General features: G+C 46.8%; 1 protein-coding gene and 1 pseudogene across 5 annotated transcripts in view; one reads left to right on the plus strand and one right to left on the minus strand.

Moving 5' to 3' along the window:
• The window catches only part of LOC149353412 (putative ATP-dependent RNA helicase DDX53), an 80563-nt gene that overhangs the window by 25271 nt on the left and 30097 nt on the right, over positions 1–25195 (plus strand). For all 5 annotated transcript variants that reach the window (XM_089582540.1, XM_089582542.1, XM_089582537.1 and 2 more), the window contains exons 8-11: positions 183–269; positions 3439–3521; positions 5222–5328; positions 5924–6005. In XM_089582540.1, the coding sequence (XP_089438666.1) occupies positions 183–269; positions 3439–3521; positions 5222–5328; positions 5924–6005 (359 nt within the window). The remainder of the gene's footprint in view (positions 1–182; positions 270–3438; positions 3522–5221; positions 5329–5923; positions 6006–25195) is intronic.
• Positions 15312–18782, minus strand: LOC149353414 (uncharacterized; annotated as a pseudogene).

Below are 25195 nucleotides of genomic sequence, written 5' to 3' on the forward strand. Positions count from 1 at the left end.
TTCTGATATCACTATGAAGACCTGCTGATGTGGTTCTGAAAACTAATTTTGCAGACTGGCAGTGCCTTTTGTATTCCTCAGTAAGGGTGTACAGGTCTTCCTTTGCTTTTGGGTGTGTTGTACATAAATGGCTGCTACCTTTGTATCATGTGCATTTTTCATATGTTGTCATTTAATCGCAGGTAACGAATGAGTGGTTCCGCATCCGTAAGATTCCTGATGGCAAGCCAGAGAACCAGTTTGCATTTAATGGCGAGGCCAAGAACAGGGTACAGTCACTTTTTTTGTTGTTGCTCTGTAATGCCCTGATTGAGTTCCCACATTTCATCATTGGTTGGGTGTCAACTTTCAGGGAATGCTGTGGGCTAGAATCACTTCTGTTTCGTGTTTTTTTTTTAAACTGCACTGTGCTTCTTTACATTTGTCATGCATGCCTTCTGAAATGAGCTGTAGTTGCTGCCTTTGAGAGTCCCAGGCTATCAGATTTGTAATTGGGTTGTGCCTGTGTTACGTGGTCAGATTGCTGTCTCTCATGTTTTCATTATTTGTCTTGAATGTTCGTTTTTGCAACTGTTTGGTACCTGCATCAGATGCACAGGCATTACAGCTGAGGTTACAAACTGAATTGTCAAAAAACGTTTGGGTATTTACTGTGGCTGTTAACCCTAGGAACAAGTAATTCTAGATTTTCAAGTAACCTTTTCAGGTTAGCAGTTCTAGGCTTTAGCAAAATTGGAGCAATTTTAAAGGAGAAAAAAGCGTAACTGTCAAGTACGTCTGGTAACTTGCCATACATTTTTCCACACTACGGATTTAGATCATTTTGGACCCCAGCAAGGTGAATCTCAGAAACTACAATACTCTGAACATGGTAAAAGTGCGCCTGAAGATTTCATGCATTCGAGCAGGTTTTAACCATGTGACGCTTTTTCTACTTGTACTGTTGGGTTACCTAGTCATGTAACAAGGTGGATATTCCTAAGGTATGCTACCTCAGGTTAGCTAGATTATTGCAGGCCAGCTGGAGTTCAGCTAGGTTAGAAAAATGTAGATGAACCTGGCAGTCAAAGAAACGAGCAAACGTAGCGAGGTGCAAAGATGGGAAAAAATGCCATTTTTTATGCCATGAGCACAAGGACTTCGGTGAAATGGCGATGTTTGATGAAATGTTGAGAAACAGTTTCATGGCGAAACTTGTTCTCGGAATGCGTATCCTAGCATGAATGCCACTGGTTGACAGGCTCGTATGCCATTTGCCGACTCTAGGGCCTGTCCGCATTTTTCTGCTGCTCTTCAGCTGCTGGCAAGCATCATTTGAATTGTCTTTCTTTGTGCAATGTGGCTGAGTATAGGTATTCCTAGAAAATCTGAACTATGCTGTGTCAGGAACGCTGTCTAAATTAAGTCTGCAAGTGCCATATGTAAGGCTCTCGTTTTGATTTCATGAACTGCTGTGGCCTGTTTTCAGTGCAGAGGTTATGTCGTTTCCCCCTAAATTTTTTAGGTGACACGTCAGGGAACTCATGGATTGGGTTTGTACTTTCTCCAGACAGGAGCAAGACACCCAGTGGACACATAAAAAAAAACGTAAACCCTGGCTACTTTTTCGTTTTCCCATATCATTGGCCCTCTTTCACCTTTGTTGCCAGATTTAGCGTTAGGATGTCCTAGATTTACTTGACTTGACCCAACACTGAGACGTCAGAAGCCCAACACAGGCCCATTTATGTATGCGTCTGATCCCAGCCCAGGCTCGAAAACTGAAAGCTGGGGCTGAGTCGAGGCCCAGCGAATGACCGCTTTTGGCCAGTCGAGGCAATGCTTTTGGGTAGGCCGTGCAGTCCTCTAATCATCCTGCAGGGTAAATAACATGCTGTGTATAATTTGCTGTAAGTGTCTCTTTGCAGGGTGTCTGTACTTTAGTGTGTGTTGGAGCACTTGTCCTTCCTTTGTCTCTTATCACAGCATTTTGTGGTCAATATACCAACTAGCTCAATTCTTCGTTTAACTTGCTGCCGCCACGGTGACTCAATCGTCATAGCGCTCGGCTGCTGACCCGAATTATGCGGGTTCGATACCGTCCGCAGCGGTCGAATTTCGATGAAAGTTAAATTCTAGGGGCCTGAAGACTGTGCGATGTCAGAGCACGTTAAAGAACCCCAGGTGCTGAAAATTTACGGAGCCCTTCACTAGGGCGTAAAGCAGAACAAGAGTGCTGGTGTGGGCTGGTTGGTGCATCATTTGGATGTGAAGTTTGAGCTTTTTTTTTTTTTTTTTCAAGTTGAAGATGGCAATTTATTCATTGTCAGGTTTTTGAAATGCAACCAGAGCTTGGCATCTGGTTTTGTATGCTTGTACTGATTGTATAGATTTATTAAAGAAAGTAGAAATTCCAATGAAATGAATGTAATTGCTTGCAGTGTCAAAGAATTTGTTAGCTCGTCCAGCTCTGCATCCATATTTGAAGGAGGTTTAGGTTCCTGTCAACAGTATTCTGCAAAGGGGTGTAGGCTTCCAGGTAACTGTGCGAATCTTGTCAACATGTACTGTTTAGGGCCCGTTGTACCTGGTTTATACTTGCTCCTTTTTTTTTTATCGGGAAGTAAGCAGTTAGGCTGTGCATTGTTTAGCTGAAAATGAGGCACAAGTCAAGGGCTTTTGAAACTTTTCCTCTGTACGGATTCCTATTTGGTTGCTTCTAGTAGTGCAAAGAATTAACCAAGAACACTCTTGTTGTGGTATAAAGGGTACTATATTTTCACAAACTCTAAATCGACTAATTGCATGTTGGTGTATGTACAAGATAATTTTTTCTATTTTTAACAATTTTTTTTACTTGCTTACATTAGCATTCACTGTAGTTGTGTCCTTCTGAGGATTGCATGCCCTAGCATATGCTTTGCAAAAATATGCTTTCATTGCAACAGCTGCCATTTGGAATGCTTAGCACCATTTGCGTGCGGCGCTGCTAGCACAGGAAGTGTGTCATACAACAATGCCAGTGATGTGTTGCATCGGTACCTGTGTTCCGCGGGCTCACCTCTGATATGGTCTTTTCGAGCTTCATCATGAACTGAAGCTATACCTTGGATATCTGAGGTGAAAAGAGGTTTGCAGTCATGAACAGTTGACTGAAGAAGCCTTCCTGAAGTGGATTCAAGGTGTGTGCCAGGTTCTGGAGTGTACCTGCAGCTGTTTGCACTGACAAACAGCACTTTTAGGGAGGTGGCTTTTCAGTAGAAATCCAACTTAACCTCGATGTTATAAAACTTGTTCAGTGGAACAAAGGTCCTTGGATATTATAACATATTATGGGTTCATGCCGTAAGCAGATGCATGATTGAGTATTGTGTGTGGTGGATTGTAGTGGAATAATTACAGTGTTCCGATAGCCGTGCAGGTTGTATATTTTACTGAGCACTGCATTATTTTGTGCAGGAGTTTGCAGAAAAGGTAGTAGCCGAGGCGCATGGATTCTGGAAGGCACTAATGCAGCGCAAGGACACTTCACCATTGAACAGGTAAGGAATACCGTTTGCTCCGAGTTTTTGTCACCATTTCTGAAGCTCATGGTTGCAATAACTGAGCCTTTTAAAGGGATGCTAAAGGCTAGCTTCTGATCTAGTTACATTAAGGCGTCTGCTGAGGTATTCTCCCCACATTTCTCTTGCACAAAGGGATGACTTCATTTTGGATAGATCACATGTGAAGTCCCTTAATTCACCCCCAACTGACTGGCCCACTGCAAGTGGCATTAACTATGCAACTTTAGGAAATTTTTCAACCCCTTTTTTCCTGCTGAATCAGAGGTGTCACTGTGCAAAGCCGGAAGGCACTTGGAAACGAACGACATTCTTGTCATAATGGACTCTGCTGCTGCCCCTGATGATTACTCTAGATGTGTAGGCTGAATCACTCTTCAGCTGAGTCCAACAACACATTATTCTTTAGAGCTCAAGTGTGTAAGGTTTCTACATGCAATGACATCCTTCAGGCAAGTGAGCTAGCATGGCTCTGCATTCTTGTTTCACTGTGCATGTATTGCGTGTGTATTTTCACCGATGTGTGAACATTGAAATCGTAGCAATTGGCTGTTTTAACTGCATGGAACAGTGGACTTTTTTCATTTTAAGGTAGGGTTTTACTTGGCATGGCCTAACCTGCTGCCAGACTGGCTGTCAAATGTTGTCTGGCAGCTGCCGGGTTGTGCTGAAAAGAATTTCTCTGAAATTGGACTTTTGCTTCATGTGAGAATTCTACATGCATCAAGCCAAAGTGACTGAAGTTCAGCATTGTATATTATAAGAACTTATACTCCTGTCACTGATACAGTTTGAACGTCCATTGAGGTAATTGTCATCGAATTTAATGTGGATCGATTCAGTGGAAGCTCATGAACAGTCACTGGAATCTTGAGGATCCTTTAGGGCAGCCTTGCACCCACTGATAGAGAACTGAAAATAAACAAAAGAGTTTCAGTTCTAGATTTTCTAAGTATGTTAACTTGTCCACCACCTAATTTTTGTTCAGTAGAGAAAATGACAGCTTTGCAAACTCTGATGGAAACAAGCCAAAGCCGCTGTTGTTGTGCACCGTCTCCGTGTTTTGCTTGTTTTCGCTTCTAGGATCAAATTCTCACTACTCGATGATCATTGAAATGTGGTGTGCGGTAGTGGTGCATCTGGATGGACCTTGAAAATTTCAGTGGCCATTGCCGTTTAATGAAAGTTTAAAAGCAGCTCTCACCACTTTGCGTCTGTCCTGCTGCAACAATCCCCTTCATGTAATGAAGCCATGATCATTAGAACAGTACTCCAAGAAAGTGGTCAAGTGAACACTCGTCAGTGACCACACTTGTATGTCGCAAGGGCCCTTACAGGCTATGACAATGGCATCTCTACCCCATCTTTGAGTTTCGTGTCATTAGCTTATCAACACTGCTTTCATGTTAAACCGGCATATTTCTTACCTCACACTGCTCATCTATCGATATAGCTTGGCCTAACGTTTTTCCTTGGTGTCCTCTTGAATGCAGCTTGGTAGTAAATGGCAGCATTACTCTGAAGCCACTGCTGTCAAGTTGCCAACCAGTCATCAGCTGGGCAGCGTAAAAGAATCAAGCCTCTTGCATAGCTGTTGTCTTGTTGCAGTTGAAATTGGTTCACTGGTTACACTCGCTGTAACAGATTTGTCTTATTTGATTGCTATGTTGTCTCACCAGGTCGACTGTCCAGCCAGGCTCTGAACACCATATTAGTGATGAAGAAGCGCGTTCACTAATGAATCCCACGCCAGTGCCTGGTCCTGATGCCGGCATGGATCCCACAGGTATGTCGCCCTTTCAACTTGCCTGAAGTACACTCTCATTAAAACAAACTATAAGGTACCAGACATGTTTGTTTGAATTATCTGAATGTTTGAATTATCAATAGTGCATCTTAATATAATCCAAGACAGAACATAATTTGCATTATGGATATCTGTGCGCTCAAAGATTATTTTCAAACTATTTCTCCATGCAAATGAAGGTAAAAGCCTCAGGAATAGCATACAATTTCAGTAAAGGGCGCTGATATGTTTACTCAGGCAAATGTATCCAGCTGGTTGTGTGGTTGAAAATAAGTGAGCGTCACTAGTTTTGCAATAGAGTGAGACCGCATTAATTGGGACCTCAACGTGTTGGAAAAATCGTCCGAATTGTCCAGAGGTTGAACCGTCGAATGGCTGCATAAAAATAAATAAATAAACCTTCGCAACACAGCAAATTTATGTGATTAAAAAAAAACAACGGTTTTAAGGCTTGAAGATGCTCAAAACTTTTTCAAACTATTGAGTGTGTTAGCATGTGTGTTTGTATTTTAGTGGAAAAAAGGAAACCTTTGTTGAGTAAGTTGCACATTCTGTTTTTACGGTATCCTTGCAGCGGTGGCACCCATCATCAAGAACTTGTTTTTTGAAGATAAGAATGTTGCTTGTATGTCTCAAGCAAAGGTTGACACATTCAGGTGAGTTCACGTTGGCAAGACAGAAACTGTTAGTTCCCCTGCTTGTGTGTGTTTTTGTCTTGCATCTTTGTTCTTTTGTCTCCTTATGAACTTGGGTGTTATTTGGAGCATGAAATGGGAATGGCACATTACGTGAATTCTTACACATGGCATATTTGAGTTTGGTAGAACCTCTTGTTATGACACAATATTCCAAGACTGCTATTGAAAGGATTACAGGCTGAGTCTGTTTCTGTTTTTCACCATTATTCTGAAGAAAAGGATGAAAAGAAGAGTAGTGGATGACAGTAATACGTAAAATGAGGTTGGCTCTGTTTTTGTTTGACAGCCTTAGAATGCTGTTTAATGCAGTACAGCCCTCTGCTAGGTTCCCAGACGCTGCGTTTTCCTGGCTGCCACGTTTTTGTGAGCCAGTCCCGTCCGAGCTCCCATACAAACCCATGCAATAGAAACTTGCTGTTGCGTCGCAACTGTGCCAACTTTCCCTCATGCAATGTCGCAAATGTCATTCATGATAGAGGTTCACTCCATGCCGGCATTCTCACAGTCAACATTTGGCATGTGTGAAACGTCGGTGGAGCCGAAGCGAACTCTGTAGACTCCATCAGTGCTTGGCAGCCACTGCGTTTGGCAGCTTGAGGCTTGTTGCACCTGCGCCAACACTGAGCACACTTGTGGGCGATGTGGATCTTGTTGCAGCTGTTGGGGCAGTTTCATCACCGCTGATATGTGCACACAAATGTCCGAAGTCATGAAAACGAAACTATGCTGCTGGAAACGCTGCAATTGCAGCACTGTATGGGGTGCAGCTGTGCAGGCTGGCCCCGAGGTGTGTTTGTCATCCGTGTTTTGCCTGTTGCCTGTCCCTGAAAAAGGCAGTTTCTGGGTTCCAGTAGACAAAGATTGTGTAGGATTAAAGTGGCCGCCGTGAAAACAGCGTGGAATCGTGCACATGTACCCAGACTTCGCCTGCTTCATGCGCCCTTCTTCTTCGCTTCTGCCTCCTCTCCACCAACAGCTGCTCAGGTCAACTGAGCCATCGCAGGACATTTAGGCCATTCTGTGCATGCGAATGATTGCAAGAGCTACAAAGCCCTGCATATAAATTAAAAGTTTGCCCTGCATATAAATTAATGGTTAGTTTTGATAATCTCATCACATTCCTCAGAATCCCCTGTCTCCGGTACAAATAAGTTTCTGAAAATAACCAATAGGAACAAGGAAACCATAACCGAAACTGGGTTTTGACACCAAATGATGACGTCACTTATGAAGGATTGGCTGGAAGGAAAGTGGCTTGAGCTGTGTATAAGGCCTGGCAAGAATATTAGTAACTGATGCTCCATGCTCATGCATAAGGTGAAATTGAAGCCTGTATTGAAGCCTGTTGAATGCAGCTGTCATGTTTCCAGTTTTCTTGTTTTCTTGCTTGTTAATTTTTACTGCTTTTTACATGCCATGTGGAGTTTCTCTTGCAGTATCTGCATCTCGTTGGAAGTGAAATGTGCAGAGGTCTGAAGGCGGATGTTTCACTTCAGTCAAAATAATCTCTGGATAAAAACATTTTAGCTGGTGCTTTAGCATTGCAAAGCATGGAATATTGCTTTTTTTAATTTGGACACCACTTCCACTTACCTCAAAGCGCGATTAAGCTGTCCTCTCAACCACATTTCTCGTCTCCTCTAAATCAACTGAGTCTTGATCTTTTTCATCGTCATTGCCAATATATCCAAAGAACAGCGGTGGGCTATTGCTCAAGTGCCACGTTTCTGCAACAGTTTTCTCAACATCAATGCATTTTGCTCCAGTGCCGCATTTCTGCCAGTGCATGCAGCTACATCTGTGTCACTACGGCCATGTAGCTCAAAGTACAAATGAGGTGTCCACTGACCCAGGGAGCCAGTTATGCATGTTTCATTTTTTGTCTCGGGCATCACGTCCACCTGCGGACTTTGCGGGGTAGGAGGCTAGTGGTGCTTTTTGCACACGGATTGAAGTAGAATATGATGACTGTGCAATGCACAGCGTGAAAGTGTGGCAGTTTAACATGAGGCGTGATCAGTTGCGGTGATAGCATACTGACCTCGTGCAGTGGCCAGCGAAGCTGATCTGTTCGTGCCGCTGCAGCTTTGAAACCCAGTCGCAGCAATATTTGTTTTATTTGTGCAGGTATCTGAGAGGCTTCAGACAAGTAACGACTTTTTCAGGATTGCTAATGAAGTAGTGCTTTCACACTAAAAAATCAAACCAAACCCTCTGTTATAGCATCCGTGGTAGAGGCATGGCTTTGTAAGCTGCTTGTAGTGTTGCAGTGTGCCAAGAATGGCAAAGGCAGGCTGCCAGTAGGTAGGGTTCATTTCAAGGAACAGTGGCTGTGGATCAACCAACTTCTTGTCTTTTTGTTGATGCATGCTTATTTTTTGCATAACTTCATAGTGAGTATACAACTAGCAGAACAGGACACTGCACAGTTAATGTGTAAACGTGTGTAAGGGCTGCACCCGTAAACGGGCCGCACCCTGTTTTCCTGAAATATTAAAAAAAAAGATTATGTAAGGGCCGCACCCGAACTTTCCACGACCCACGCGGAAATAGCCTTCTAAATGTATGCGCTGTGGCCTCCGCGACCAGCTCCGGTCGCGAGCATTGATGCGCTTGATCGTGGAGGCCGCGCATGCACGCAGGAGCTTCCAGGTGCCGCCCACTGATGGCGCCTGAGGCCACGCCGCATCATCATCGTCAACCTTTTCCTCTGCCACGAGCTCCCGCTATCAACATCTGCATCACCAGCTGAAACGCGTTGGAAGAGGAGGGTAAGAGTGCTGGGGCGCAAATACGGTGGGCCACTGCCTACGATCATTGACACTGAAGGGGCATGCTGGAGAAAAGGGAAGGTGTGGCAGCGTGTGGTGGCGACAGAGACAGAGCTGTGAAAGATCAGCGCAGAGGCTAAGCCAGCTCTCAGACTGTACACTGCGCACAAGCGAGAGATTGTGCAGGAGCACTTCTGCGACAACTCCCTTGGCAGTGCCCTACTCTTCAAGGCTCGGGCGGCGATGCTGCTTATGAAGAAGTGGCAAGCCCGGATTGCCGGCCAGGACAATGCGGACTTCTTGTGCACGATGTGTGGGCAGGAAGAGGATGCGTTCGAACATGTGGTTCTGATATGGCGATCACTCCACCCCTGCCAACCGAGTGGATGTACCCTTTCATAGGCGCTGGGTTTTGAATCGGGTCAACCGACAGGGGGCAGTGCGACCAACAGCGAAGTGAGCGAACAGGAAGCCATTTCCAAGGCCAGTGCGGTCGAAACAATAAAGTGCCGCCTTGAAACTTGGAATAGGCTGAAGTGTTAAGGGCTAACTCTATGGACGCATCCTAGGCGTACGGGTGGAGCACCTACATGCACGGGCGTATGCTGGAGCCTGTGTGCGCATGCACGAGGCGTGACGCGTGAGCAGGCACGAGCGGGGTGCAGATATCTGTGCGTGTCAGATATCGGCGTCTGCGCACGGGCGCTAGCGCGCATCCGAAGCGGGGTCCGGTTTACAACAATCGGAGGACCAAGGGGCTCTCGGGGACTCTTTTCTTCATGGCTGGAAGCTCTTTCAGGTTCTCCCAATTTTTCTTGGAATTCTTGCAGCTCCCCAGCCATCTTCTGTTCACGGCTTGACATTTTTTCAGTCGGCTCGCGAGGGGTAGCGAGCCAGCATCAGGAGCATGGAGGTACATGCCACTTTTCGACGCCTGTCACAGCGCGTGTTGGGCGTGCTGGCGCTTCGCGTGTGCGCCTCGGAAGTGTCCATCGAGGTGGGGCTTTAGGTGGTGTTGACGACATGGCAGGACAGACTCCGCCATAGTGTCTCAAAGTTGGCGAGGACCATGGAGGAAGGAAAGAACTAAGGAGAGGCCCTGATGTCACTTTTTGTGAAGCCACCTTGCAACCGGAAGTTGGCATGCCTCTCCTCTGTTGTTTCTCTCTCCTTGCTTTCTTTGCTTTTAAGCCAAGCTGCTTTTAAACTTTGATTAAACAGCAATGGCCACTGAAATTTTCAAGGTCCATCCAGATGCACCACTACCGCACACCACATTTCAATGATCATCGAGTAGTGAGCATTTTATCCTGGAGACGAAAACAAGCAAAACACAGAGACGGTGCACAACAACACTGGCCGTGACTTGGCAGTGGAGTGTCATAAGCCAGCTTTTGTATTTGACGCTGCAAGTCGCGCACAGGACGTTTCATTTCTGAAGTGAGCACTTAATCGAATCATCTGCTTACGCCAAGCCAAACGTGCTGCGCAGTGTTCACTTGTGCGCTTTGTTGAAAAGTAACCTCCGTCGAAGGAAGTGGGCTGAGACCGTGCACCCTTGGCGTCGTCACATCTAGTCCGACTTACAAGTGGTGCAATCGTCATGCTCTTGGTGAGATACAAGCATGACATCGAACTGAAGTGCAGCTGTACCGAGTGTGTCATTAAGCGCAGCATTAAGAAGGCTATTAGTAAGAAATCTATGTACAGCCGGCCAAATCTTTAGCTGGCGTGCATGACGGCCGCGTTTTCTGCACTCCTGCAGCTTATGACGGCGCAAACTTGAGAAAATATCAAATTTAAGCACAGGCTCACTAAGCTCGTGCTTAATATTGAGCTTTCCACAATTTTTCTTCATCCCAAAGTGCAGGAGCATAGAAAAAGTGGCCATCGCGCATGCCAGCTAAAGATTTGGCCGGCTGTACTGATAGTGCTCTATGGAACATCACGATGCAGATACGTGCGTCATACCTCGTATAATGTCCTGCTCTGCTAGCGTTAGATATTGATTGAGCAATATGCTTTATAGGGGCAACTCAAGGAGTACATGCACCATTGTAAAAACTGGATAGCAATTGTTTATCGAAAATGTTCATGAAGCCTACTCAAGGATTTTATACTTGTATTTTGCATAAATCTCCAGGCTGACTACATAAGTTTTTTTTTCAAATAAATTCATTTGTCTGTCTTCAAATTATTCAGGTTCTTCATTAAAACCTGAAGATGAATATATTATGTAATTTGCACATGTTGCTATTATATTAGAGGTATATTGCTTTCTTCACATGTTTGCATGGGGGCTTTGCATGGGGGCTTTGCATGTTGTGCTGGAGAATGTTTGAAGAACACCCGTACATTTTTTTCAGCTAGCATATGGCATGGCTGTGATCATCACAAAGTGAACAAGGCAGGAAAGAGCCTTAGGGTTCTTGGGAATGCCAATGTTTTGACAAGAGCATTTGTCCTCGTGTGGGCGAAGACAAGCCCTCTTGTCTAAATGCTGTTCAAGAACCCTGAGGCTACAACCTCCCTTGTTCACTTTGTGTTTTCAAGAAACACATTTGATCTATGTGCTGTTGTGTAAGCTGATATAATTAATGAATAGTCTTTTTTTGTAAAGTTCATGTCCTGAAGCTGTGTTGTGGCTATAAGAGATGCCACACTGAACACCTATCACCAATTGATATCGCCCATCTGGTCTTTAACACTGTCGCTCAGCACATGGACATTTTTGCTTTTTGTCGCCAATGGAGTGTGAATGCTACAGCTGAGATAACACTTGCAACTTATGCTAAGCAGCTGAATGCTGTAGCCTCTGCTCCACCACAGCCAGTGAAGAAGCATTTGGCTTTCTTTAACAGTCTTTTGCAGCATTTCAAGCATATAAGGTGAATATAACCAGGCATGTGCACTTTATTGCTTTGCTCATGTCTGAAAACTTTGACATATTTTATCACAGTGCTAATTCGTTCCCTTTCTGTGTATACATGGGCTTGGTTTCTGTCTCTTGCATTAGTAGCAGGGCATCCTGTGTTTGCAGATGGTAGGAAGTTTTGTTCTTAAAATTATGGAATGTCTGCAGGCCACTCTTATGAACACTTTGCTGCCAGAACAGAATATCTGCAGATGACAGCCAACAATTAACATTGATACTTGCATATTTTACCCCAAAAATTTGTTCTACTTTCAGTGTGGGGTACCAGTGTTTATAGTGACATACATACCTTCCATCTCCTCTTTGGTGGTGACTTAATGCCCCTCACACATTCTGGGGCTACCCCTAAACCCTCAAACCTAGCCGCTTCCTCCACTGTCTGGCCCAGGAACGCCACCTCACCCTTCTAATACTCCTGGCTCCCCTACTCGAGCAGGCACTGCCTCACAACACCCCACGACACCTGACCTCACATTCTCTCGGGGTTCACTTTTCTATCACTGGCAGGTGACAGCTGAAACTCTTCTCAGTGACCACTTTCTCATCCATATTACCACCTCTCTTTCCCACATCCCTTGGTGTCATCTGGTCATTGACACTTGACTGGCATGCCTTTTGCACTAATCTCACCTCCGACTCCTTTCAATCCTACAACGACTGGACTTCGCGCACCTCTGCAGTGCTCACGTCCAGTAGCCGTTGCGTTCGCTCTCGTCACCCAATCCCAGACCCAGATCCTCGCCTTCTCTGTTTATGGCGTCACCGTAACTGTCTTTGACGCTCCTTTCGCTCCCAACCCCACAATCCCCAACTTTCCTCCCGGATCACTGCTCTGCGGGCCGAGATCGTCACCTTCTGCGCCTCCCTCAAGCACTTTCATTGGTGTGCTCTTTGTGATGGCCTTGACTTTGCATTGCACTTGCGATCCGCATTGTCGCTCTTTAAATCCCTCCTTGGCACTAAGCCTTCCCTTGCTCCCACTCTAGCTAAAGCCCTCACTCAGGGGACTCCCTCTGATGTTTTTGATCAGCTCGCCTCTCTGTACCTTTCGCCCCCTCTGGCACCCTCCTACCCGGTGTACTCAGGCGGACCTAACCCCGATCTGGACCACTCCTTCACTCTCCGGGAGCTCGAATCGGCTCTGGCTGCTAATGCTACATGCTCTGCTCCCGGTGAGGATGCCATTACAGACATCACACTTCGTAACCTTCCTGACTGCGCCAAAGAAATCCTCCTTCAAACCTACAATGAGGCCTGGGACAGCAGCTGCCTGTCAAGCTCCTGGACCTCCTCCCTCATTTCTATGATTCCAAAGCTGGGCAAACCTCTCTCTCTAACCTCCGCCCAATCTCCCTGACGTTGTGCATTGGTAAGACCCTTGAGCATATAGCCCTCACTCACCTAATTTTCTCAAGACGAGGGAGTTCTTCCCCTATTCTCTCATTGGCTTCTGGCACCGTGTCTGTGCACAGGGCACGTTTCTGATTCTCCAGCACACCTTTCTGTCACCTACCTCCACTCAAATTCACGCGCTTGTGACCGTCGATGTTTGCAACGCCTTCGACAGCGTTTGCGACAACCACATCCTTTCTCAACTAGCTCCCGCATGTACTCTTATATCCGCTCATTCCTCTCTAAACGTGTGGCTCGCTTTCGAGTAGACACCCATCTGTCCGACCCCCACCACCTCACCCGGGGCACTCCTCACGGTGCTGTTCTCTCTCCTACCCTTTTCAATCTCACTAAGGTCCCTCTCGCCTCCCAGCTGACTGAAATTCCCGACCTGCATCATATATTTTACGCTGATGACATCACTCTCTGGTGTTCGTTGGGCTCTCCTGGCCATGTACAAGACACCCTGCAATGTGGCCTAGATCTCAACTCCTTTCTCACCACTGCTGGCCTCTTTCCTGCTCCTGAGAAATCCGACCTTCTCCTTCTCAACCATTCCTCATACCAGCGCCCACACAACCATTTCGTCTCTCTCTACCTTTTTGGCTCTCCCATTCCTATCGTCACACAGTGCAAAGTTCTTGGCTTCCCTTTGCATGTGGCCAAGAATGTGCAAGCCCTCCAGCATGCTGTCACGACTTGCCACTCGGTAACTCACCTCCTGCGGCATGTGGTCACTCAGTGCTCAGGTCTCCACGAGGCTCATGCATGCATGCCGAGTTGCCCACATGCTGGCTCTCAACAAGGTCTTGTACTTTGTACCCTACGCTTCCTTCACTTGTACTCAACTTAACGCTCTGGAGACTGCCCTTGTGGGCCTCTACAAGGCAACTCTCAACCTCCCTATCACTACCTCTATTGCTAAGCTCTTTGCCACAGGCCTCTTCTATCCTCTCGGTTCTCTTTTCACTCTCTATTGTGACTCGCAACTTGCCCAGCTTTCCCTTACCCATCAGGGTCAGTGGTTATTGACTCAAATGGGTATCTTGCCCATTCCAATCTCCCCGTTTACCTCTCCTATTCCCACTCTGGCTCCCAATCTTCATATCCTCCCCCCCCCCCGACCAACATGTTCCCTGTCCTACACGCCGGCCGTCATCATGTTGCCGCGCAGCACCATTCCCCTCTCTTTGATACCCAGGGTGTAGCCTACATGGATGCCTCCTTCGTGGCTCCTCGAGGTTCCTGCGGCTACGCCCTGTACCATCCCCACCTCCCCACTCTTGAAACCCACACCAGCAAGCCATATCTCCACCCTCTGGACGCATTGTCCCTCGTGGTCCTCACCATTGCGCATGCCCTTCAGTCATTTGCTCTCTTCCCTCTTTCCAATAGTAAACAGTCTATTCAGACTCATAAGCCGCTATACACCATGTTGTAGCCTAGAGCGATGAGGCAGAGTCAGGGTGACGAGCAACGTAAATGCTTTATTGGCACGCCCGTGCAGAGCCGAGAATGCCGCACGCCCATGGAATGCAGTGCTTATATTGTGCTGAGCGACGCGCTATCGATATGACATCACACGCGCTTTGCATGACACCACACTTCTTCCCACACTGCTTATGGCCTGTACTAATCGGGAGGTTTCCTTGCACGAGCACTGCGTTGAGTCTGTGCCCCTTGAGGGGATGCAGGTTCTCGAAGAGGAGACGGTGGTGCAAAATCTTGCCGTGGACTGGCATTCTGCTGACCCAAGGAAGCAGAGTCTTCGAGTGGCTCAGGTGGTGCTGCAGCAGAGCTCGTTCACTTCAGCATGGGAACAGGAGGCCTCATAGCAGTCGCCTCCAGCACAGGGTCTGAAATTGAACTTGGCACCAAACAGGGAGCCTCACTGTGCTCTTGTTGTCACTGTCAAAATAACACGGATGTAAATTGTCTACATGCACAGATCTGTTCCCGGGTCCTACACGCGCAGTGTACGTAACAGCGCTGCACCATTTTTCAATGACCCCAGGCAACCAGCTGGGCTCACCCGGACGAAGGCCTTGGACCAGAACCCTTTTGCCCATTTCGAATGCCCTCTATGGCCCTCTTTTTTGTCGGCTTGGCCCTTAACTTTGGAGAAACATTCTTCTATACATCTCTCCAGGTCTGGCTGTAGCAGAGTTAGGCGAGTGCGGGGTTTCCACGAAAGGAACAGTTCAGCTGGCGTTTGCCCCGTTGTTGTGGTAGGGGTAGGGGTGTTGGGGTACGTGAACAGGAACATGTCACTGCGGTGTTGTAGGTTCTTACTGATGCCTGATGACAGCTTTCGTCCAGAAGCTGTCGCAGAAAATCCCGTTTAGCCGTCTGGACGCACCTCTCGGTGCTTCCATTTGACGCCAGGTGGTACGGAGGTGTTTTGGTATGACGGACTCCGTTCTTGAGCAGAAAGTCTGTGAAGTTCTTCAAAGTGAACTGTGGCCCGTTGTCCGTAACTACCTTGTCCGGAAGACCATATGATGTTAACACACTGCGCAGCTTTTTAAGTCCTCTCTGTCGTCGTTGAATTCATCACGAGCACTTCTACCTATTTCGAGTGTGCATCCACCAACACAAAAAACCACTGGTTGTCTGTGATTGCGAACTCCAGGTGGATTCATTGCTATCTGCGGCTAGGCCAACCCCAAGTTTGTAGTGGGGCCTTCAGCAAAGTGTTCTGCGTCAACTGACAAGTACAGCAACCTTTAACAACACACTCAATGTCTTGGGTTAATTGAGGCCACCAGACATAGCTGTGCACGAGCATTTTCATATGCGTGACTCCAGGGTGACCTTTGTGCAAAAGTGTCAACACTTGTTTGCGCAAGCAGTGGGGAACAATCACGTAATGCATGTGATTTCCCCATGTAGTGCACTGCTGGTCTACGGATAGTTCATGCCGATGAACAACGTGCGGGGACTATTCACTGTCAGCTACATGTGTAGACCAGCCACACATCGTGTACATGAACACTTTAGATAGCACACTATCTGTGCTCGTTCCCTTCCTAATCGCATCCGCAGACAAGGGAAGTTCATTGATAACTGAGAAAAGTACGTAATCTGCGACATCTTGATCATTCGCCAACGCAAGTGCGAAAGCGCGTCAGTGTTTCCAACATCTCTCCCCTTGCGATACACCCATTTGTTATTGTACGCCGCTAGCAACAAAGCCCAGTGTTGCATGCGTGCTGCTGACATTACGGGAACGGGCTTGCCGTGTGGCAGAAGGCTAGCTAATGGCTGGTGATCTGAAATGATGAAACTACATCCAAACAGGCACTTGTGAAACTTCTTCAGCCCAAATACCACGGCGAGAACCTTTTTTTCAATGTGAGCATAACTTTGCTCTGCTTTGCTGAGCACCCTCGACGCATATGCAGTTGGCTTTTCCTCTCTACCAATCTTATGAAACAGAATGGCACCAACACCATACGTAGATGCGTCACACACTATCGCTTTGGTGTGGTCGAAGTATGTCAAAACCTTATCTTTCATTAGCCCTGTTTTACTTTCCTGAAATGCTTGCTCTGCCTCACGTGACCACTTAAAGCCTTTTCCTTGGTTTACAACGTTGTACAGTGGCCTCAGCCTTGCGGTCATATTGGGAACAAACTTTATATAAAAGTTAATTAAACCCAGGTAGGCTCGCAACTGTGCCTCATTCTTTGGTGCCGGCGCCTCCGTTATCGCCTTCACTTTTTCATCTGACCGGCGTATGCCCATTTTCGTCAAGAATGTGCCCCAAGTACGAGACTGACGTTTCAAATAGCTTGCACTTTTCTTTCTCCAAACGTATGCCTCTGTCCTGAAACCGTGACAGCACACTTTCACTTTATCAAAACACTAGTCAAATGTAGCCCCTGCTATCAGCATGTCGTCCAGATAGCATGCTGCACGATCAAGTCCCTTCAACACATCATCTATGACTGCCTGAAAGATTGAAGGTGTGCTCGTAATGCCATAGGGTAAGTGCGTGTGAACAGTCCCAGGTGTGTGTTGACCACGACTAGCGACTGTGCCTGTGGATGCAACTCCACCTGCTGATATGCAGTAGACAAATCAAGCACCGTAAATATTTACACCCTGACATTTTTACAAACAGATCCTCTATAACGGGAAGGGGGTAGTGATCCGTTCTTGGGCATGGATTTAGCGTCACTTTGAAGTCCGCACGCACCCTGATCTGGTTGTTCGGTTTAGGCACGACCACAAATGGCGTCGCCCACTCACTCTGCTTAACAGGTACTAACCCTTCTGCCTTCACGAGATTCTGCAGTTCTGAAGACACTGCTTCCCTAATCGCAAGTGGCACCGATCGCGCTTTACAAAATACTGGTGTACTACCCTCTTTCAGCACCAATTTAATTGCGCTGTTCTTCATCAGGCCCAGCGTACACTCAAAAATCTTGACGTACTTTTCAAGCAATGCCGACACTTTGTCCAAGCAAACCCCATACACACTAGACCAGCCTAACTTAAGTGCTGCCAGCCAGTCACGTCCCAACAGCACAGTGTTGGTATTTACGTTTGTCTTCACGACAATTAACAGAAGCTGCTTGTGCTGACTGTTGTGCTCTACTGAAACGGTTAGCTTCCCCGTTACCGGCAGCGGAGTGCCTCTGTAAGTTTTCAGCTTTAGTCTGCATGGCTGTTTGGGTAGTGGGAGCCAGTATTTCTTGTACAGTGCTTCTGGTACAACTGATACAGATACCCCCGTGTCAATCTGCATGCGAACATTTTTCTGCTCAGTCTTCAGAAAAATTTCGTAAGGTCTGGTGCGCCCTTCACAGGAATAAATATTGTGCAGCACCAGTTCACTCGTATCGCTGTAATCACCTATGGCATTCGCAGAGTCTCTACTTCTATCCCTGCACATCTTAGCTAAGCGCCCAACATGGTTACACAACCGACATCGATACTTCCGAAATTTGTAGGTAGACGCTTCATGCTCTGAGCCGCACCGGAAACAGTCCAGCAATTTTGTCGCCCTTGCCCCACCGGGCACCGTAGAAGTTCCTTCTCTACTACGCGGTGGGCACTTCCCGCCTTCTCGCTTTCGGTGAAGAGCGCTCACGATCGCTTGCCCCATGTTGGGCTGAAAATCTTGGCTTTCCTTCCGGGCCAACTAAATACTCCTCGCGATATCGCAGGCAGTTTAAAACGTTAGCTTGCTCCCCTCCAGCAATTCCGCTTGCGCTTCTTTGTCACAGAGCCCGGCCACAAAACGGTCACGAAGAGCCTCGTCCAGAAATGTTCCGAAGTCACAGGACGCCGCCATCCACTTCAACTCTACCGCGAACGCTGCCACTGTTTCGCCTTCTTGCTGGAAATGCCAGTTAAATTTCACCTGCTCTGCAATCAGAGGGTTTTGGTACATACTGCTCTCACAGGGTTTGCACCACCTGTGCGTATGTCTTGTTTTCCGGCTTCTCCGGTTCCAACAGAGTTTTTAGTCTTGTAGGCTTTCTTCCCTATTGCCATTATGAACGCTGACACCTTCAAGTCGTCGCTCACTTTAGAGGCCTTCAAGAAGTGGTCGAATGTCTTCACGTAGGACTCAAAATCTTCGTCGCTGTCCTCGATGAAATGATCGAACCTTCCACTCATTGCCATCCTGCCAGTCTCCTCGCAGCATGCTCCAGGACTGCTGTTAGTGGTTTCTTGCAACCCAATGGAATTGTAATCCCATCCTCGTCGCCAGTATGTTGTAGCCGAGAGCGACGAGGCAGAGTCAGGGTGACGAGCAACGTAGACACTTTATTGGCACGCCCATACCGAGCCGAGAATGCCGAACGCCTGCGGAACGCCACGTTTATATAGCGCTGAGCGCCGCGCTATCAGTGTGATGTCACACCCACTTTGCATGACACCACACACCACATACAGAACCTTCACCCTAACCCCTTCTCTCCAACAGGAGGTCAAACGAGTGGCCTCCGCTCTACAGCCTTCCATTGTTTTCCTCCGCTGGGTCTCTGGGCATTCAGGGATTGACGGCAATGAGCTGGCCCATCAGCTCGCCTGCGACACACTTTTCCGGGCACCGTTGATCCCCTGGCCCAAGCCCTCAGAGGACAGTGGCAGACTCACCCTTCGCCGCACCATAAGAGGTCTACCTCAAGCTCCACCTCGATGAACGCTTTACCCTCCCTTCCCCCTCATTCATCACTCACGGTGCCGGAGGCTCATCTTCTTCAGCACATCCAAATGAAAGGAAAAGTATGTTGTTATGCTCCAGCTAGCATAAAGCATCACGAAACTTGTTTTCTGTTAGCCCTGCGACTCAGCTGAGCTCACAACAATAATTTGTTGATGTGACTGGTGCAGTACCACGCAGGTAACAGCACAGCCCTATTGGTGGGGGGTGCTTTTAAGAGCGCATTGGAATTGAAACTGCATTCTAGCCTTACACCTAATGCTTTGATATTGGGCAAAAATGTTTTCTCTGCGATGGAGCACCTTGCAAGATGGCAGTGGTGGCGCGTGCACGTGCTAAGCGCTGGCGCAATTAGCGTTAATGTCAAACTAAATGTCATTATTAACACACCAATTTTATCTCTGAGAGCGCGAAAACTTGCTGCAACTCAACTGCACTGTGGAAGTATGCACAGCAATATTTATTAGCACCCAAAGGGCAGTAAATTGCATCTGTAAGTAGACTCGGAGTACCGCCTGGTACTCACCGCGAGCAGCGGCACGTGGGCGTACATAAACCGTGTCAGCCGTAAACAGACGTGCATGAAGAAATTTCCCTTGCTTGTGCATGCGATGCAGATTTTGCTAATTTTGCGTGATACGAATATTTTTTGTGATCCCGGGGTATTTGTGTCATCGAGATTCCACTGTATTACCTTGTTGTCCAGTAGTGTCTCAGTACATTTTTGTGAATTGAATGTATGAAGTTTTGAATAAAAAAAGATAAGTTAGCGTTTGTGGTATGTGCAGCACCATATATGTACTCCAGATAAGTCAAGGAATCCCTTTGCAATCACACAAATACATCATATTTACTTTCAATTCCTGGTGGATGATGCTTAACAATTCAAGATTGTTTTCCTCTGTATTTTAACAAGTCTGGTCAGGCCCAGTGTGCATGGGTAATGGGGGATGTGGTAGCACATGACCTGTACAGTGAAACTGGCTGCAGTTTCATTGTGAAATGTTCTTCTGTGGTGTCTCTTCTGGACGGGGAGGACATTCTGGAACCCACGTTGAAACTTTCCGTGACTTTCAGGTGTGTTTACTGCGCAACAGGGACAAAGTTGTTCATTTGCACATTCCTAATGAATGAGATTTGAAATCATTATGAAAAGCTGTTAATGATAGGAGGTTTGGTAGGTCTGATCTCCTTAAATATAAATAGCTGAAGGTGCTGTGGTTTTTCGTGCGTAATGCATTATGAACTAGCAGTGGCAGTTGCCTGCTTAGTGGGGCCTTCAACTAGGCCTAGCAGTCAGGACAGTGACTTCCAGCCTTCCCCGTTTTGAAGGACACAAGCCATAACAGTGGAGCGTGTGAGAAGTTACGGAGACGGGGCTCACATGGAGAGGCAGGAAGGGTTGACTGCATATATGGGCGTGGTCCATAGTACGGCAGCGACTGCCGTTGTGAAGTTGGTGCACACAGATCAGAAGGGGTGAGGTGGCGTCGTGGCAGCAGCTGCATGGGTTACATCATGCTGCAGTGCGCAGTGGCTGCGGTCACAACTCGAGCGGGTGGGCTTGTGATTTCTCATACGTAAGCAGTCTCAAGTGTCTCTGCCAACTTTTTTGTTCTCCCAAGGGAGGAGGGGGATATCTGGCTTCAAGGGAATATGGAAATGGGAGGAGGGAAGGCTTTTTGGCTTTGAGAGCAATATGATGCAAATGCATGCAACCCTCTTTGCTGCTTATGCTTGTTTACCTTGTGGCAGTGATTATGCATAGCCACTGTTGTGAGGCTGGGGAACACATCTGCATCCAACTGTTGAAATTGTTGTATGACCAAGCAGAGGCTATGGTTGTGTGGGCTTTCTTGGGATGAGAAGGGGGGATAGCTGTTTGCCATTTAGTGCTGGTAAGTCATGGTGGTTAAAAGACAGTCCTGGCCTTCAGCTGCTGCTGCTGTTGCAAAGGGGAGATGCCCAGTGTCCAGGCCGGTGTGGCCACCAGCAATGGGTGTGTGCAAGCATTGGCCTGGCCTTGAAGGAAACAATGTGCCAATGAATCTTGCACCTTGGACCCCAAGGGCCAGACTGGCGAGGTGGGCGTGAGCACTTGGGGAAGCTTGCTTGGAAGTCTGGGGACAACTTGTCATAAATTGGAGGCAGCAAGTATAGAACACTAGTTTTGGCATGTTGCTGGGCTGACGGTTGAGACCTGCTGCTTGGTGCTAGTGTATATCTGAGAGCAAGGGTCTTCATGCCTATTGTTCCCATGGTCTAAGTAAGGCTTTGAGATCGGAGCTGTTCATCAGTCCATTTGTTGGTCTGAGATTCAAGCCTGCCTGCTTGTACACAACCTCCCATGCAGCTGTAGTGCAGTGACCAACTTAATGAGGATGGTCTCTAGCCATCATGACTGCATAACAATGGGGAACATAACACTTCATGTGCTCTCATCACCTTCCCTTGATAGCATTTGTGTTGAATGTAGTTGTATGAGACAGCACCTATACTTTGCTTCATTGCATAATAAGTATGTTTCAAAATATGATATTCATGCACTGTTAAGGGACTTTTTGTTGGCTTCAGTAAATGCAAATTTTTGTTTAAACTTTTTTAGCTTTCGTAGTCATATAGACTTATAAGACACTGAGAGGATGGAGCAGTTCATTTAAGAAAGCTGAATGCTCTCACTGGTGGTGATGAGCACTAGAGCATTGCATGGGCTGCATTCTGAAGCCGAAGGCCTGGCCGGACCGGGCTGAGGTCTCAGAAGGTGGCCTGTGCAGTGCGCTAATGGACTCTGTTGAGTGGATGTACTTGATCCACTTACCTTGAGGACTTGTGGAGATGTGGGGTGATGTTGCTGGAGCAAAGAGATGTTTACTATTTCTTGTACTTTCTTGCCACCTTTGTTTAGAACTGGGTCTCTGAGCCACTATACTCCGTTTTATACATAGCATGCAGCGTTGCAGAGGTTGCAGAAGTAGTGCGTCCGCAAAACCATATTACTCCGCCACGTATTATTTGTTCTTTTCGAAACTCCAGTCACTGTTTGGATGAAGATAAAGAGCGATATAAAACGATATGGTAGCATTGAAAATCACGAAAATGTGGCACGAGGTAAAGAGAAGTCAAGGAGGTGCCACTCGCGGCACGTAAGATTTGTCACAATGAAATTGATTATGTTCGCTTTGGTTTTATGGCAAACTACTTTTTGCGCGTGGACTTAGCCTGCGTAAACAGTCGCGCTAGCTTTGGCAGCGTTGCCTGCCGTGTATGAAACAGAGTATAGTTTCTTCCTTTCCTTGGCGGTTTCTCGAATGTTGTGTTAGATTAGTTGGTGAATCGACGTTAAGGTTATTGACTAGTGCAAAAAGACAGCGAACTGTTCGTGACATTACGCAGACAGGACATCTGGTAGTGCCTAGTCTACCTGCCCGGCATACTGCTCACATTTCCCCATGGGCGCTGTTTTTTGTTTTAGTATGTGTAATCCTGTCATCTGCCATGGCTGGTATATTAGAGTGGTTCATGTTCATGCAAGCAGGCTGACATTTTAGATGGCTAGTGGTTCATGTCACTGTTTGGAAGCATGTAGCATATTGTCCTGAAAATTCTATTCTCAGTAGTGAGTGTAAGGCTTTGCACTATGTAAAGGGCAGAAAATTTTTATGAGATTGTAGGCATGACATTTGCATCAAGTGTCCTGAACTGATATTTTTTTGTTTAATTTAAGGTGTCCGATTTAATCGCTCGCCTGCTCCTATCATCTTATGGCCCTATCTTTGTCGCGAGTTAGGTGCATGTTTGCTCATCTTGCATTGGCTGATACAGAATGTGGGCCATTATAAATGAACTGCGCAAGCTTTGGCCTGTGTAGATTACACTGACATGTACCTTGAGAAGCATCCATTCATTTCTGCCACCACCACCATCATCATTAGCTCAACTGCAGCACACTGCAGAATACAGGCCTTTTCCATCATTCTTCAATTGTACCTAGTTTTGTTCTGTTTCAACTGCAGCCACCCTATCCTCAGACTCCTTATCTCATGCGACCACCTTGCCTACTGCTGCCCCCAGCTGTGGAATGTCTCCCAGTATATACCTGTACATACTGAAATTGAGAAAAATCCAATTTTTTGTTATGTACGGGATTTCGTTATATGCAGGTTTCGTTTGAAGACTTGAAAGGGCGATGTAGAACAGATACCAAAATGAAAAATAAGTGTTGATGAAATAGCCTAGCAAATGTTCACAGTAAATTGTCGCTACTCAAAGTCATATACCTTACGTATAAATGCATGTAAGAAAAAAAAATGTGCGAAAAAAAAAAGGTTTGGTTTGGTTTAAACCAAACCTTTTTTTTTTTAAGTAATACCACACCAATCAGGGAATGAGGGGCACTTATTTTACGTTAATCATCACTCGCGGAGTCTTCAGACTCCGAGCTTGTGGTGTGCTCTGGTGCACGCTCATCCCATAAGTTGTGCAACATGTCCACTGTCAAAGCATAGCCGTTGTTCCGCACTTCCATCACATAGCTTAGCAGTTCTTTTTCCAGTCTGGGAAACTTGCACAGCTTGCCTTGGAAAGCGTGCTTTTTGCGGCTGGTGTTCCTCAATGCATTCTTTTGGTTGCACCATCGTTGGATGCACTTCTTGGCTATGTCGAATTTCCTTCCTGCCGCACGCTTTCCTTGTTCGAGAGCAAAATGCCAGCCATGTAGCTATTTAGGTGCTTGCCCATCGTGCTAAAATAGCAACACTCGGCGGCAGCACACGAAAGCCACAGCAATGGTGAACCAACACTAAAACTCTACCGAAACTTCCGTGCCTTTGACAGCCACAAAAAGCTGGAGCTGGTGATACTGATGCCGATATGATAGCAGGAGCTCGTGGCGGGAGAAAAAGCTAATGATAATGATTAGACGCGGCCTGAGGCGTTATCCGTGGGCAGCACCTGGGAACTCCTGTGTATGTGTGTGGCCTCTGCGATCAAGCGCGCCGTTGCCCACAGCTGGAGCTGATCGCGGAGGCCACGGAGCATGCATTTTGTGGGTCGTAGAAAGTTTGGGTGTGGCCCTTAACCAGATGGTTTTTTTTTTTTCGTTTTAATATTTCCTTCGGTAAAACGGATGCGGCCCTTACATGAGCATGTGGAAAACTCTTCATAGTCACGTTGAAAGCACAACTGCGGCCAGCAGCTGCCGCTATCTCCACCGTGGCTTGCATGGCGTCGCTGTGTGTGGGGCGGGTAGAGTCGGGGAGTTCGAAGCAACCCCTTTTTCCTAAATGGCCCTCCTCTTGGTCTGCCTGGCACCGTGGCTCTAGTAAATGGACTCGAGCCGTTCCCTTGCCCCTTGCGTTGCTGGTGCTCTCCGCTGTCCCCACTCGTGCTGTGTGTCCTACAGTTTTGTGCTGCTTTTGTTTTGCGCTGCTTTTGAACTTGAGCTGTTGTAATTCCACTTTATGTAATGCTACGAAAGTAAAAAGCTGTGGAGACTGCTGTGTTTGCCACAGAGGCGCCACTCGGGCTGGAATAGTGCCTGACAACAGCGTTTGTTGTTCATTGCAAACATAGAATCTCCTCTTATGGCAGTTTGTGTTTTACTGTTATTAAACTTTCTCGTGGTGTGCCCAAATTTAAATTAACTCAGCACTAGCTTATAGATGGTTGATGTAGTAGCAAGTTCATTGCATCAAGGTTAACTGCTGTATCTTCATTACCTGGAGCTCACAAATGGACATGCTTGACTGGGGGTGGCATTGCAATATTGAGAAGCTTCACATAATTGCAGAATTCGCAATGTGGATGCTTGTTACATCCAGGTTTAACTGTATAATCACAATGCTGCTGCATGTAATGGCGGCACATACTG

This window comes from Amblyomma mixtum, chromosome 3, assembly GCF_055824585.1.
Source record: "Amblyomma mixtum isolate Tamu chromosome 3, ASM5582458v1, whole genome shotgun sequence".
Lineage (NCBI taxonomy): Eukaryota > Metazoa > Arthropoda > Arachnida > Ixodida > Ixodidae > Amblyomma > Amblyomma mixtum.